Below are 15,183 nucleotides of genomic sequence, written 5' to 3'. Positions count from 1 at the left end.
ATGCGGCTGTGTGTTGAGGAGGTTGGCTCAGGGTTCTGCTTCCCCCATGCAGTTTTACTCCAGATTAAATCAAAATCCACACCCACTGAAACTTGGCATCTCTGAGCTTTTAGCCCCAGAGGGTTTTTAATATTCTCTTGTAAATCTACCTGGCTATTGTTTAATTATAGAGTGGGGAAAGAAAGAGGACTTCAAAAATAAAAGTACTAATCTCCCCATGTGATTGCTTTAAAAAAATAGAGACAGATTTAGATAGAAACTTTCCAAACAAAATATATCGGGTATGATTCTGCTCTCATTGAAATGTGTGTAAATCGGGAGAAGCTCCTCTGAGGTCAGAGTATTTTTAGTTCTTGCTTTAGATAGGGCAACTTTTGCTCTTTCTGGGTGAAATTCAACCTTGTGAATAGGGCCAGTATAAGACTGGTGTACTCCTTACATACCATTTAGGCTATATCTACACTAGCACTTCTTTCGGCAAAACTTTTGTCACTTAGGGGTGTGAAAAAACACCCCGAGTGACATAACTTTTGCTGGTATAAGAGCTCGTGTGCACAGCGCTGTGTCAGCGGGGGGATGCTCTCCCACCAACATAGCTACCGCCATTTGTTGCGCTGGTTTTATTACTCTCTCCTGTCGGCATAACGTGGCTACATGAACACTCTCACAATTGCACAGCTGTATCGGTATAGCTGTGCTGCTGTAAGCTTGTAAGTGTAGACATGGCCTTATACTCTATTTTGCAGGCTTAACTGAGACTGAAGTAGTGCCTGGGCTCTGTGCTGTTTCTCTGCACAGATGTGAATTTCACCTGTTCACATTAAGCTTGTACTTCCCCTTTTGACCTATTTTACTCTGTTCACTAATGGACTCATAGAATCATAGAAATGTAGGGCTGGAAGGGATCTTGACAAGTCAAGTCCAGCCTCCTGTGTTTAGGCAGGACAAAGTAAACCTAGAGCATCCCTGACAGTTGTTTGTCCAACCTGTTCTTAAAAACCTCCAGTGATGGGGATTCCACATATTCCTTTGGAAGCTTTTATAGTTAGAAAGTTTTTCCTAATATTTAACATAAAACTCCCTTGCTGCAAATTAAGCCCATTACTTCTTGTCCTATCTTTCAGTGGACCTGGAGAACAATTGATCACCATCCTCTTTATAACAGCCCTCAACACATTTGGAGACTGTTATCAGGTCCCCCCTCAGTCTTTTTTCCCCAAAACTAATCGTGCCCAGTTTTTCTAACCTTTCCTCATAGGTCAGGTTTTCTAAATCTCGGATCATTTTTGTGGCTCTCCTCTGGAGTCTCCAATTTGTCCACATCTTTCCTAACGCGTGGTGCCCAGAAATGGACACAGGACTCCAGCTGAGGCATCACTGGTGCTGAGTAGAGTGGGACAATCACCTCCCATATCTTACCTACGACATTCCTGTTAATACACCCCAGAATGATATTAGCCGTTGTCACAACTGCATCACACTGTGGACTCATTCAGCTGTCATCCTAAGCAATTTCTCTTCCTCCATGGTGTTTTCCGCTTCAGACACTTATAAACAGTTATTATGTCCTCTATTGTCCTTTAACTCCGCTATACAGCTCATATTTAACTATTTTAATCTTTCTTCATAAGCAATCTCTCCATTCCCTTAAAGGTGTGCTGAAAACATTGTCTGTGACCATTTTTTTTCTGTCGTATGCATGAAGCAGGAGGCCTGAGAGAGTTTGTTTTAAATCAGGGTTAGATTTGGCTTGCGTTGACTCACTGCTATATGGCCTCCTCTAAATCCCAGCTCTTCAGCTGCCAGCTCACGCTGCAAGATGTCCCTCCGTGTCTTCTCAAGTGTGAGCAAACCACCGCTCCTCTGCCCACTCCACTACCTTCCCATTCATTGTGGGATCCAGATACAATTGGATTCAGTTCCAAATTGTCCTCCTTAGTTTTAAAACTCTTTGTGGATTTTCCCCACTCAGCCTTGCAGAGATAGTTTCTCTACCAGACCCTCCCTGCTCCCTCTAGTTGTGTGACATAGGCCTTCGTTCTCTCTCTTCTCATTGTTTTAGTTTCACTTTGTTGGTGCAGGACCCTTCTCCTCTGTGGCTTCTTCCATATGGAACAGACTCCCTGGATCTCTTTGCCTCATTCACTATCCTGCTCTTTTAAAAATCCTGTCAGCAAACGCACCTCCTCTGCCTTGCCTAGGCAGTACCTCCTGATTTCTCTGCTCCCCTCCCTGTTGGGTAGCTCTGCAAAGCATTTGGAATACCATTTGCATAGGAATTTTACGTAAAGATTTGTGTGTGTGTGTGTTGTGTTGTGAGAGAGAGAGAGAGATGTGTTTAGTGGTCTGGGTTTTTTGCCTCTCTTTTCATTTCCTCTCTTTAACTCCATATTATGTATTCCCTTGTCTCCATTCCTTTCTCTTCAGGGGAGCATATCTTATCCTTCGCAGCCTGTGTAGGAAGTGAGGAGATCGTCCAGTTGCTCATCAAACATGGAGCCAACATCAGAGCACAAGACACCTTGGGTAAGAGCTCTTCAGTGGCCTCTTTCAAGGTGCTGGGTGAATGGTGTGGTACCAAATGATGGTAACTTTGCGGGACTGTGTCTGAAGTTGGTCACCTCACTTTAAGAAAGATGCTGGTGAGACTGAGAAGGTCCAGTGAAGGGCAACAAAGGGACATAGCAATGTGGTGGTGTAATGTACTCAGCAGCAAGCGGTCCCTCCCATAAGAGCATAGTCCAGGCCTTAGGGAGACCCTGTGTGGTGACAATAGGCTGCAAAGCCTGTCTGAGAGCCAGAAAGAGAGCCAGAGACAAAGGGTCCATCTGTTTGCATCAGTCTCATTAAAGAATCCCCTTTGTGTTCATTACAGCTTAGTCCTGTCTCTCCTCTGCAGTGAGACACATCACAGGCAAGATTTACATAGGAAATGAGATGGCCAGAACTGGTGTTTCAAAATTATGAAAGATGCTAACTTGAAACCCAGGGAAAAACATCCCAGTTTGTGAGGTGGTAATATCAGAGCTGGCTAGCTGGAGAAATGGTCTGTTCCAGGATGACTAGTCCTATACTGGAACCTTAAATAGACTTTTGCCTAGATAAAATACGATACCAACTGCCTTTTATTATTCAGTTTTCTGTGGATTGAAGCACTTTAGATGGGGGCTGCTTTTCCTTAATTGTCAAGTGGGGCTGTTCATACTGTGCAGAGCCACACAGAATACTAATGGCAAGTCCTCTTGTACAGAGGCTGAGCAAGGTCTGTATATTGATTGTCTGAGAGTCTGTCAAGATTGGGAGGTGATTTGTGTTTCCCATGTTACCAGTTATCTCATCCCTCTGTTTCTCTTTCCACTACAGGGAACACTGTTCTCCACATCCTAGTTCTCCAACCCAACAAGATCTTTGCCTGCCAGATGTACAACTTCCTTCTCTCCTATGACAAGAGCGAAAGGGAGCTGGGAGCCCTGGACTTAATCCCTAACAACGAGGGGCTCACTCCATTCAAGCTAACTGGGGTTGAGGGCAACACTGTGGTGAGTTTGTGTGCAACACTTGGTTTTCATAGTTTCTGATGTCGCTGAGGCATGTGTCTGTCTGAAGGATCCCAAAGCACTTTCCAGATATCACTAGTAGGGATCACTCACCCACCAAAGTGCAGCTGCCTCTTGGGGGCATACAGCAACTGCTTTGTGTCAGAAGCACTACAGGAGAATCACTGGAGGAGAGGTATAACATTTTCCACTGACAGTCCACGGGAAAATGCTGGAGGATTGATTCAGTGCTGATTCAGAGAGAAGAGCACCACCTCCTGCCTCATCAGCACCATAGTACCAGGCTGAGGCAGTGACATAGAAAAGGAAACATCACCTACTGAGTCACCTGCACCATGGCATTTAACTCAGTACTGACCCAAAGCCCCAGCACAAACTTAGAAAGGAGAGCACTCCCTACTGAACCAGTAATACCTATAGCACATAGGTCTTCCATCCAAGTTCTGACCCAACCCAAATTTGCTTGGCTTGAGAATTAATAAGAGCACAGTCCAACCCCCCTGACTGCAAGGCTTCTGTAGACAAGTGTTTTCAGAGCTGAGTTTGAAGCAGGGGTGCAGGTGATTTCAATATCCTGGGATACTGGTGCTGGTGGTGCTTGGTGGTTTGGGCAAATATGTACAGCCTCCCATGAGCTCAGCTCTGCCCTTCTTGCCAATTAGATGTTCCAGCACCTTATGCAGAACAGAAAGCACATCCAATGGACCTTCGGCCCCCTGGTCTCCACCCTGTATGACCTCACAGAGATCGACTCGTGGGGAGATGACCAGTCTCTCTTGGAACTCATTGTCACCACCAAGAAAAGAGAGGTATGTGGGTGTGACAAACTGGGGGAGGGGGGGGTCTGTTTGTATCACTTCTGAGTTGTGGATGACTTTATGAAATTGTATTTTGAAATTACTGTGTCATGGAAAAAAACCTATATGGATGTGGATCCTCCAAGAGCTAGCAGGGTTGTGGCATGTCTCTCTGCCAGGCCAGACTCAATGGTGAATGATCAGCACTCCAAACACCTTGGGACAATAGGTTTACACTCCCTGAGAGAGGTGGCTTCCTCCTCCTGTTTGGGAGATTACCAGAAGGCAGAACAAAAGAAGCAGGTGACCCCAGCAGGAGTCTATAAAGGGACACCACAGGGAGGAACAGGGGAAGAGAGAGCCATTTTGCAGCAAAGTAAGATTAGGGAAGCTGCTGCAAGGGTAGGACACACAAGGGTCTGGAGGACCCTGCCCGCCTGCCTGCCAGAACACAGACTATCCCTCAGGGACTCCCAAAGGGAGGGTGAGCTAGGGAGGGGCATTGTGTTTAGGATGTTTTATTGTGTGGTATGATCTGTACTCTCCTGTGCTTCATCTATTAAGTAAAGAGCATCAATTTAGTAGATTGAACAAAGTGTGCATGTGTGCGTTTGTTGTCTGCTTCGCAATTACTGCATGCCCCCGAGGGAGTTAAACTGTAAACCAGATGTTCACACCTGGTGGGTAGAGTCCAGGGAGAGGGGGGTGTTTGAGTACTGCGAAGTGGGAAGTACTGCGAGTCAGCTCTGGACCCAGAACAGCTATGAGGAGGGTGCCAGATAGAAGTTCTGCGCCCTGTGAGTGTGCCTAGGGACCCTGAAATTGGGGCAATGGCTGGACTCCATTCAGGTTCCAGGAGACCCAGAGTGCAGAGACTAGGAAGGGGCGCCCATTGGAATCTATTGGCAAGTCAAGTTCTTGATCTGTAACCTCTCTTATAACAAGAAATTATTACAATATTCTAGAGTAATGGTCTGCAGCATTACAGCTTTCTATAGAGACACTGCAGGGTATGGAACTATGACTGTAGGATATTACAATATTTCCATTTGGGCATCAACCTGTCATAAGAAGAGCCTGTCATTTCTAACAGGACTGTGGTCTTTGTCTCCTCTCTTCTCCTCCTACCTTGCTCTCTTCTTTGCTATTAGCATGGCAAGGTATCCAGGTGGTTCCAGAGTGAATGCACCAGGTCTTTGGATGGGTGTAGTGGCATTAATGGACCAGGTGGGATAGTGGGACAAATTCTGACCTGTTTCTACAGCCTGTCTCTGCCCAGGTCCTTTGAGTCATTGCTCTGTGTTTGGCAGACAAAAGGGGACAGACAAGGGTCCCAGTCAGATTTGATTTAACGTACTATGATTGTTTTCATAAGCTTGGGGTGATTTGCCAGTTTGCTCTTTGGGAGCAGAGACGTGCCCCACAATAAATGAAGTCTGGTGTCTGTGTCTCAGGCCCGTCGGATCCTGGACCTGACCCCTGTGAATGAGCTGGTGAGTCTGAAGTGGAATAAATATGGGCGTCCCTATTTCTGCATCCTGGCCTTATTCTACGTGCTGTACATGATTTGCTTCACCATGTGCTGTGTCTATCGACCTCTAAAACGTCGACAGAGCAACAAAACACATGAAAGGGACAACACCATCTACATCCAGAAACTGCTGCAGGTACATTGTGTACACCATTAATATCCCACAAATCTTCCCAGCTTTTTAGCCTAAAAGTCTCCAAGCACTTTACAGGCTATGTAGGCAAAGGAATACCTGCAGCCATCTGCCCCCTGCAGCACAGTACCCCCGAGCAGCATGCTGGGAAGTTGGGCTCAGTACTGACTCAAAGGGGAGAGCATCTCCTACAGCACCCTCCTTATTATAATAGTGCATCCTGTTTCTGGTGGTAGTGCCTAAGGGCCAGCCAAGAGTGGGGCCCCCATTGTGCTGGACAATGTACCCAAAGAGCTTACAGTCTGAAGAGACCAGACAAATGCAGGGTGGGGAAAAGGGTATAACCCACACGCAGAGTGAAATAGGTGATGATGGCAAACAGTGTGTTGGTCCACTGTTTGGGATGCGGGGATGGAGTTAGCTACATGGAGGGAGTTAGCTACATGGGAAGGGGAGTAAATGGGACAGAGTGGGGGAGGAGAGGGTAGGTGGACAGATGTGGGCTGGAGCTCAGTTAAAGAGACTCACTTGTTTCCCAGGGCCAATTCTTCAGGAGCGCTGGGCACCCCCAACTCCAGCAGAACTGACTGAGTGCTGCAGGTGCTCAGTAGCTCTCAACATCAGTCCCAAGGTGTCTTCAATTGGGCACCCAAAAACTAAGGCACCCAAAAGAGGAGGCCTTGTTGGCCCAGGTGACACTGCAGTCATCCAGTGTCAGAGCTGGGGGTAGAAACCTTGTTTCCTGATTCCCGCTGTCATGCTTGATCTTCTAGACTAACTGCCTCTTCTGGAGACTATGGCATGAGCAATCCTGCAAGGAGAATACTTTTTTGCTCAAGCCTAGATGGGGCATAAGAGTCCTCTTCTGGCCATGCACGGTTGGACTGAGGGGGACCTCCTTCTCTCCTTTCAGGAATCTTATGCGTCTCCTGAGGACAATCTGAGGCTGGTAGGGGAGCTGATCACAGTGATAGGAGCCATAGTAATATTGATCCTTGAGGTAAGAGAAATCAATATAATTTAATGTTCTGTGCATGTGTGAACTGATTGAGCCCCAATTTGAACAGAGTGTATCTTAGATTCCAGATATCTTCAGAGTTGGAGTCACCAAGTACTTTGGACAAACTATTCTAGGAGGACCTTTCCACATCATCATGTGAGGTTCCCCCTCTCCTTATTTCATACAGATTGCTTTCTGGTGTGGGTGGGGGTTGGGGGGATTATGGAGAGTTAGTTGTTGGGAGAGACTTGAGTGTTTGGAGGTGAGAGTGTGGACTGGGAATGTGATTCTGATCTTCCTGGCTCTGTCTTATATGCTATAGCATCACCTATGCCTGTATGATCTTGGTGACCATGGTGATGCGACTCACCAGCACCACTGGAGAGGTGGTCCCCATGTCCTTTGCCCTGGTGCTGGGCTGGTGCAACGTCATGTACTTCGCACGAGGCTTTCAGATGCTGGGACCCTTCACCATCATGATACAGAAGGTAAGGACAACACAACCCACTGCCTGACTGAAAGAGGGAGAGAGACTGTAATAAAGATATCAGCAAAGATGGATCCTGAGCAGCAGTTATCCAGCCATGCCATGCATCAGCATGTGCCCACGGTCATATCTTGGTCCTTCCATCAGAATAGAAACACTTTCCCAGGAGTTTCTGGTGTGGGATTCGAGGTCCTGGAGCCAGACAAGAACCCTTTTGACCTTTATCTAGCAGGCTGTTTTAAGTGAGGTTCTTCTTTTATGTACTGAGATGGGCCACATGCAGGACGGTGAAGGGTACAGTGGACATTAGAGACAAAGAAATCACTAAACTGGCTCAGAACATTAGTTGGTTCAGATCAGTCTTTCATCTCTGTCATACTGGTGGGACAGACTGTAGGGTCCTCTAGTTCAATGGATGACACTGCTGGAAAAAATATTGAGGTAAGCAATTTAGTTATATATATATTTAATTGGACTGATAGCCAAGCCTACAGTAGTATCACTGCAACTGGGTAATCTTATCCAGACAAATTTGTCTGGATAAGATTACCCAGCTGCAGTGATACTACCGTAGGCACGGCTATCAGTCTCTGTGCTTCAGCTGACCAAGAAGAAATCCCTATTTTCAGTGTCTTATGGTGGACCAAGTGTATTATGGAGGTGTTCTGACTTCCCTCTGAAACATCAAGTATGAGCCATTCTGCAGCCGGGATACTAAACTATTAGTACTACTAAAACATTTAGCTAGCACTCCCATCCATAGAGCTCAGAGTACTTTCACAAAGTGAGTATGTATCATTAGTATATTACATATCTGGAGAAACTGAGGCAAGAGAGGTTAAATAAATTTCCCCAGCTCACACAGTAACTCCTTTGGATTAGAAATTAGGTCTGCTGACTTCCAGTGCCCTGCTTTGGCTACTCAACCATGCTGTCTCCTGACTAGAAGGACCAGTGGTCCGTTCCAATATCAGATACAAGACTGGATCTGCTATGGTGGGAAGTGAGAGACCAGGATACATGGACCAATTAGACAACAAAGCCTCAGTTTCAGGGCTGTATTTGTGAGAGAGTGGGGTCTTATGGCAGTTGGTTTTGTTTCATCTGCAGATGATATTTGGAGATCTCATGCGCTTCTGCTGGCTCATGGCAGTGGTGATACTTGGCTTTGCATCAGGTAGGTATGATGCGATACACAGCTACAAGGCCAGTTAAAAGACAGCAGGGTCTCAATGGACACCCTGAGGGGCACCATGTCTTGCACATCCATCCACGGAATATTGGGTTTTATGGAACAGTTGTCTGGAAAGAGGGCACTCAGTCCTCCAGCTCCTTCATAGCTTATATTAGAATACAACCCAAAGCTCCCAGGCCTGCCCATGCTGCTGGGATTTGACTTGTCTGTTCATTTCCTCCCTTCCCTTTCTCCCTGCTCTTTGCTATTCACAATCCATACCTTCTCCTTCTTCTGCCTTTTCCTCCCCATATCTCAGATTCCTTCCTACGAAATTGCCCCACCCCTCTGCCAGTCTCTCTTCTCATTCACGAACTGACACATTTGCCTATGAAGTTATTGATTCAGCCCCAAAGAGGACAGGCTATTTGGGAGATCTCAGCAACCTGGACACGGGGAAATATTATGGGCTGGTGGGACTTGACCCAGTTCTGAAGAAATGTCAATATTCCGTAGAGAGGAGGAACCCACCTCTCTACTCCAGAGGGAATGGGGTGGGGGGGGGCGGTACTTAGTTATTCACTCTCCTTCTAGAATTCACAGTGTTGTGTGATCAATGCAAGGCGAGGTTGCCCTTTGGCACAAAATAATCTCAGTCTGATGCTGCTATGATTTTTTTATGCCATACTGGTGTCATGATGAGGGCTCTGGATACCACGTGAAGTGAGGACATAATGTTGTCCTGTTATGATTAAATAACATGAGTTTCAAATAGCACTCAGGACTCTTAAGTGTCCTATGAGCTCTGTGACACAGGAAAGCCTCCCTGGAAACTGGGGCTGTCTGACTGCAGCTGGGATGCATGGCTGCCCTGGGCTAAAGTCTAACACTATACTTTTGTTTCAGGCAGATGGTAGGATGGTGCAGGGCAGAGCAGAGAAAGCACAGAGGCTTCCTCATTCATTTTTCCTCCTTTCCTCTCTATGCCAGCTTTTTACGTCATCTTCCAGACTGAAAACCCCGATGAACTGGGCCACTTCTATAACTACCCCATAGCTCTCTTCAGCACCTTCGAGCTCTTCCTCACCATCATCGATGGGCCCGCCAACTATGAAGTGGACCTGCCCTTCATGTACAGCATCACCTACTCCGCCTTTGCCGTCATCGCCACCCTCCTCATGCTCAACTTGCTCATCGCCATGATGGGTGACACCCACTGGCGCGTGGCCCACGAGCGGGACGAGCTTTGGAGAGCACAGGTGAGGGTGCTGCTGAGCCACATGTGAACGGACCTTAATGCATAGACTCACTTTGAGCCTAGGACAGGGCAGGGTCAGGGGCTCCCATTAGGGTATGTGTGTAGCCCATGAGTGATGACCTTAGAGCCTGAATTCCTTTCTTACCTGAGGAGACTTGTGGATTCTTCCAGTTTGGGGTGGGTTGAGTTCTTGGCAGTAGAAGGCATGTGTGTTTTTGGAGGAGGAGATCCATGAATGAAAAAATATGGAACAGGAATTTATTTCAGCCCAGGGCAGAGGAGGGCTGAAATGGGGCCCATTGTGTAGGCATGTGTCTAGGTATTTCACTCATATGTGTCTATGAGAAGTATAGACTCCATCTATGCCCCCATGATTTCCTGCTGCTTGTTCTACCCACTTCCCCTATCTCTGCACTCCTTGTTGTCTTGCCAACACCTTTTTTGTTGTTTTGAAGGTTGTTGCCACTACTGTCATGCTGGAGCGGAAACTCCCACAATGCCTCTGGCCTCGCTCTGGGATCTGTGGGCAGGAGTATGGCTTGGGGGACCGCTGGTACCTCAGGTGAGTTCTATGGGGATTGCCCACATGTTGACTAAACATAGTGGATTCTATTGTGCAAACCTGTCAGAGAGGAAGATGGTGTTAATCCACCCTGTTCTGACAGTGTAGCCTCCTGTGAATGGGAGCCATTTCAGGTGGCAATGGCCTGGGCTCTGCAACCTGAGGATGGGCAAGACCCATGGGAGAATTATAGGAATCGGAGATGGAAAAGGCTATGGGCTTACACCTAGTCCAGCTCCCACCTACCCAATGCAGTCTACCTTCCATTGTTGTGCAGTCCAGCTTATAAATGACTCAAGTAATAAAAACTCCCAGCATAGTCAGAGCCCAACAGACCCTCACTGTAAGGCAGTGCTTCCAGATATGCAGCCGTAAATGTCCCCCCCCCCCAGATCCCATCCCTTCCACGAGGAAAGTAGCTCATTGTCCTCTGTAATACCGAAAGCTAATTATGCATTTCTGCACCCATGCATGTACCAGTGTGTACTATGAGTGAGGGGGAGGGAGGGTGGACTCAGGGTTCCCTGACACCTTCTGAAGCTTAAAAACTACCAAACCAACTGTCTTCAATGTTAACTTAATGTTTAGATCTCTCTGGGAAGAGAGTTCAGCAGTTCAAATGAGAAACATCTTAAATGTGCAAGTTTCCACATGTACACAGTTAAGTGGGCAACACTGTGCATATCTAAACTGGCACCTGATTTTCTAGTGGGTGTGTCTGATACAATTTTCAAACAGTCTTTACTTTTTGTTAATTAAAAATATGTAGTTCTCTAACCAAGTAAACACTGGGCGGGTTTGATACAGTTTCTACTGGGCGTTGGATACAGTTTGGAAACCGTCATAATCTTTTGTTAATTAAAATTAATATTTCTCCAAACAAGTAAAGACACTAGTTCTCAGTGCAGACTTCATCCAGGCCAAGTTTCAAACCACTGCTATTTTTGCTGCAGTTCTCGCCAAAGAAAATCGTGTACTTGGCTTTTTTAAAGAAGGGAGGAAGGGAAGCAATTTTTTTTTCATCCTGGCTGAACTTGAAAACAGCTGAAGGAATTTTGTTCTAACTTTCCAAAACAAAACAAAACAACAAAATCCCATCACACAAAGCCTAGGCTTGGAAAATTACAGCAGCCCTGAAGGTGAATCATTTTGGAAAGTTATGAGCATGTGAAAACAGCGGGTTATAATGGCAACTGTTTTGCAACTTCCATTATTGCAGAAGCTATATGCACCCATTATAATTAAGGTTCTTTTGATAAGACAACATTAAGGTGAAGGTTCTGCTCAGAAAAGTAGCTATGTAAAAATGGCTTTTTATCTCTCAGCATATTTGACTCTGGTATCTATTTAGATTTGCTGATTTATGGCTAAAATAAGTTTTCATTGATTTTTACTCCTGGTTGTCTGCAGAGCCAACACAGTTCAGAGAGCGGGAATTGGAATCTATTCCTTCTTGTGCAGCGTTAACAGAATTGTTCATTAAGTGTCAATCTGTTACACTTGTGCAAACCTACTGATTACAATAGGGTTGCACAGATGACACCAGAGATATAGCGTGAAGACAGGTGGGCTGCCTAGGTAGAACTGAGAGCTTAATGTGACCTGCAGAGCCTTTATTTCAGGTGATGATGTGTGTGAGATGGAAAGAGCCCATCTTGACTCTTGGGGCCAGACTTTTCAATGTATTTAGGTGCCTAAAGATGCAGGTAGTGGCCTAGTGGGATTTTCAAACGAGCCTAGGTGGCTAATACTGAAAATGATGCACTTGAAAATCCCATTAGGTCATTACCTGCATCTTTAAGCACCTAAATACCTTGAAAAATCTGGCCATTAAATTCTAGGCAGAGAGAGACCGTCAGAAACAAATGACCCTTTACTTGTAAACTGAGTGCATTTGATCAGGAGTCTCTGAGGCCCATGATGCCATAGAGTCACTTTCAGAATAGACCTGCTCTATGAAGCTGAATAGCAAGGGGGTTCCAGTTGCTAACATTGGGCTCACTTCAAACTGCACCACACAAGTGCCAGCAAACTATAGTGGCTGCCAGTATAGGAGCAGTATCTGTAGTTAGATTAGTTAGGGAAAGGCTTACACTGGGCATCCATCTTCATTTCTTCAAGGAATAAGCTGATCATCAGTTGGGAAAGTCCAGAAGAAATCCCCCCTCATAATATTGTATAGCTCAATCAGGAGCTCTTTGGGATAGGATCCAGCATTAGCAACTGCTAGAAAAGAGATGTGCAATAACTGAGCCACTGGGCTTTTCCAGTACACTTAAGTCTAGCACCCTCCTCTCTGCACTTCATGCAGCAGAGCACAATGGGGAGTAATTTCTCCCTACTGTCCAAGACCCGCAGGGGCCTGGCCTGCAGCAATGGGCACAGAGATTTCACATCAGCTCCATGCAGCCATTAAAGCAACACTGAAGTGGAACAGCTTCATGCTCGGAGCACTGTGACCCCCTGAGTACTGGAGCGTAGTGTAAAATCTTGGGGGAGGTGCTGGGCTGGAACATGAAGGATTATGCTGCATGACTGTAGGTGTTACTCTGCTGGGCTGTCTATGACAGTCCGCCAGTTCCTAGAGTGCTCTACGATCAAGAGAAATTGGCCATGCCGGATATCTACTGTACACATCTGTGTGCATGACTCAATGCTCCCTTCCCTCAAGGGCCCTGTTGGTATTCCCCTACCAGGGAAGGGCCAGTTCCTTCCAGACCCAAAACCTAGCTATAAGTTTAGCTCCATTTGTGTGCACAAGGATAACTTTGTGGAGCATTTAATCCTATTGAGATCCCATAACTGTCTATACAGTAGATAATGATGGCACTGACAGAGACTAAGGGTGTGTCTTCACATCACAGTTAGCCTGAGTTATAACTGTTGTTACTAGGGCTGTCAATTAATCGCAGTTAACTCACGGGACTAACAAAAAAATTAATCACGATTAATCGCAGTTTTAATCGCAGTGTTAAACAATAGACTACCAATTGGAATGTATAAAATATTTTGGATGTTTTTCTACATTTTCATATAAATTCTGTGTCGTAATTGAAATAAAAGTGTATATTATTTTTTATTATAAATATTTGCACTGTAAAAATGATAAAATAAATATTTTTCAATTAACCTCATACAAGTAATTTAGTGCAATCTTTGTTGTGAAAGTGCAATTTACAAATGTAGATTTTTTTTTTTTTTTGTTACATAACTGCACTCAAAAACAAAACAGTGTAAAACTTCGGAGCCTACAAGGCCACTCGGTCCTATTTCTTGTTCAGCCAGTCGCTAAGACAAACGAGTTTGTTTACTTTTCCAGGAGATAATGCTGCCCTCTTCTTATTTACAATGTCACCAGAAAGTGAGAACAGGCATTTGTATAGCACTTTTGTAGGTATTTACATGCCAGATATGCTAAACATTTGTATGCCCCTTCATGCTTCGGCCACCATTCCAGAGGTCATGCTTCCATGCTGATGTCACTCATTAAAAAAATTATGCGTTAATTAAATTTGTGACTGAATTCCTTGGGGGAGAATTGTATGTCCCATGCTCTATTTTACATACATTCTCCCATATATTTCATGTTATAGTAGTTTCAGATGATCACCCAGCACATGTTGTTCATTTTAAGAACAGTTTCACTGCAGATTTGACAAAACGCAAAGAAGGTGCCAATGTGAGATTCTAAAGGTAGCTACAGCACTTGACCCAAGGTTTAAGAATCTGAAGTGCCTTCCAAAATCTGAGAGGGATGAGGTGTGGAGCATGCTTTCAGAAGTCTTAAAAGAGCAACACTCCAATGCGGAAACTACAGAATCCACACCACCAAAAAAGAAAATCAACCTTCTGCTGGTGGCATCTGACTCAAATAATGAAAATGAACATGAGTCGGTCTGCACTGCTTTGGATAGTTATCGAGCAGAACCCCTCATCAGCATGGATGCATGTCCCCTGGAATAATGGTTGAAGCATGAAGGGACATATGAATCTTTAGTGCATCGGGCACTTGAATATCTTGCGACACCGGCTACAACAGTGCCATGAGAATGCCTGTTCTCACTTTCAGGTGACATTGTAAACAAGAAACGGGCAGCATTATCTCCTGCAAATGTAAACAAACTGAGTGATTGGCTGAACAAGAAGTAGGACTGAGTGGACTTGCGGGCTCTAAAACTTTACAATGTTTTATTTTTCAATGCAGTTTTTTTTGTACATAATTCTACGCTTGTCAGTTCAACTTTAATGATAACGAGATTTCACTACACTACTTGTATTAGGTGAATTGAAAAATACAATTTCTTTTGTTTTATTTACAGAGCAAATACTTGTAGTCAAAAATAAATATAAAGTGAGCAGTGTACACTTTGTATTCTGTGTTGTAATTGAAATCAATATATTTGAAAATGTAGAAAACATCCAAAAATATTTAAATGGTATTCTATTCTTAACAGTGCAGTTAATCATGATTAATTTTTTTAATCGCTTGACAGCCCTACTTGTTACCCTTAACTTCACTCCTGTCCATACACAAAAATCTCTAGCTCAAGTTAGGGGGTGCTTTAAGCTTGAGCTAACTGGTTTGTCAGGTGGGCTGGGTTGAAGGTTGAGTGATCTCAAGCTAGTGATGCAGTGAGGATGCAACAGCTTGAGTTACAACTCAGCAGCAGCTAGTCCAATCACT

General features: G+C 45.0%; 1 protein-coding gene across 2 annotated transcripts in view; it reads left to right on the top strand.

Moving 5' to 3' along the window:
• LOC128843839 (transient receptor potential cation channel subfamily V member 6-like) overlaps positions 1–15,183 on the top strand; it is a 72,522-nt gene that overhangs the window by 53,739 nt on the left and 3,600 nt on the right. Inside the window, exons 5-14 of one of the 2 annotated variants that reach the window (XM_054040938.1) lie at positions 2,428–2,526; positions 3,364–3,539; positions 4,220–4,366; positions 5,809–6,021; positions 6,932–7,018; positions 7,098–7,174; positions 7,341–7,506; positions 8,616–8,682; positions 9,670–9,938; positions 10,393–10,499. In XM_054040938.1, the coding sequence (XP_053896913.1) occupies positions 2,428–2,526; positions 3,364–3,539; positions 4,220–4,366; positions 5,809–6,021; positions 6,932–7,018; positions 7,098–7,174; positions 7,341–7,506; positions 8,616–8,682; positions 9,670–9,938; positions 10,393–10,499 (1,408 nt within the window). The remainder of the gene's footprint in view (positions 1–2,427; positions 2,527–3,363; positions 3,540–4,219; positions 4,367–5,808; positions 6,022–6,931; positions 7,019–7,097; positions 7,175–7,340; positions 7,507–8,615; positions 8,683–9,669; positions 9,939–10,392; positions 10,500–15,183) is intronic. The other variant, XM_054040939.1, reaches the window with a different exon arrangement.

Source organism: Malaclemys terrapin, chromosome 1 (genome assembly GCF_027887155.1).
Source record: "Malaclemys terrapin pileata isolate rMalTer1 chromosome 1, rMalTer1.hap1, whole genome shotgun sequence".
In the NCBI taxonomy this organism is placed as follows: domain Eukaryota; kingdom Metazoa; phylum Chordata; order Testudines; family Emydidae; genus Malaclemys; species Malaclemys terrapin.
Note: the sequence above shows the minus strand (reverse complement) of the source record. Positions and strands in the feature narration are given on the sequence as shown.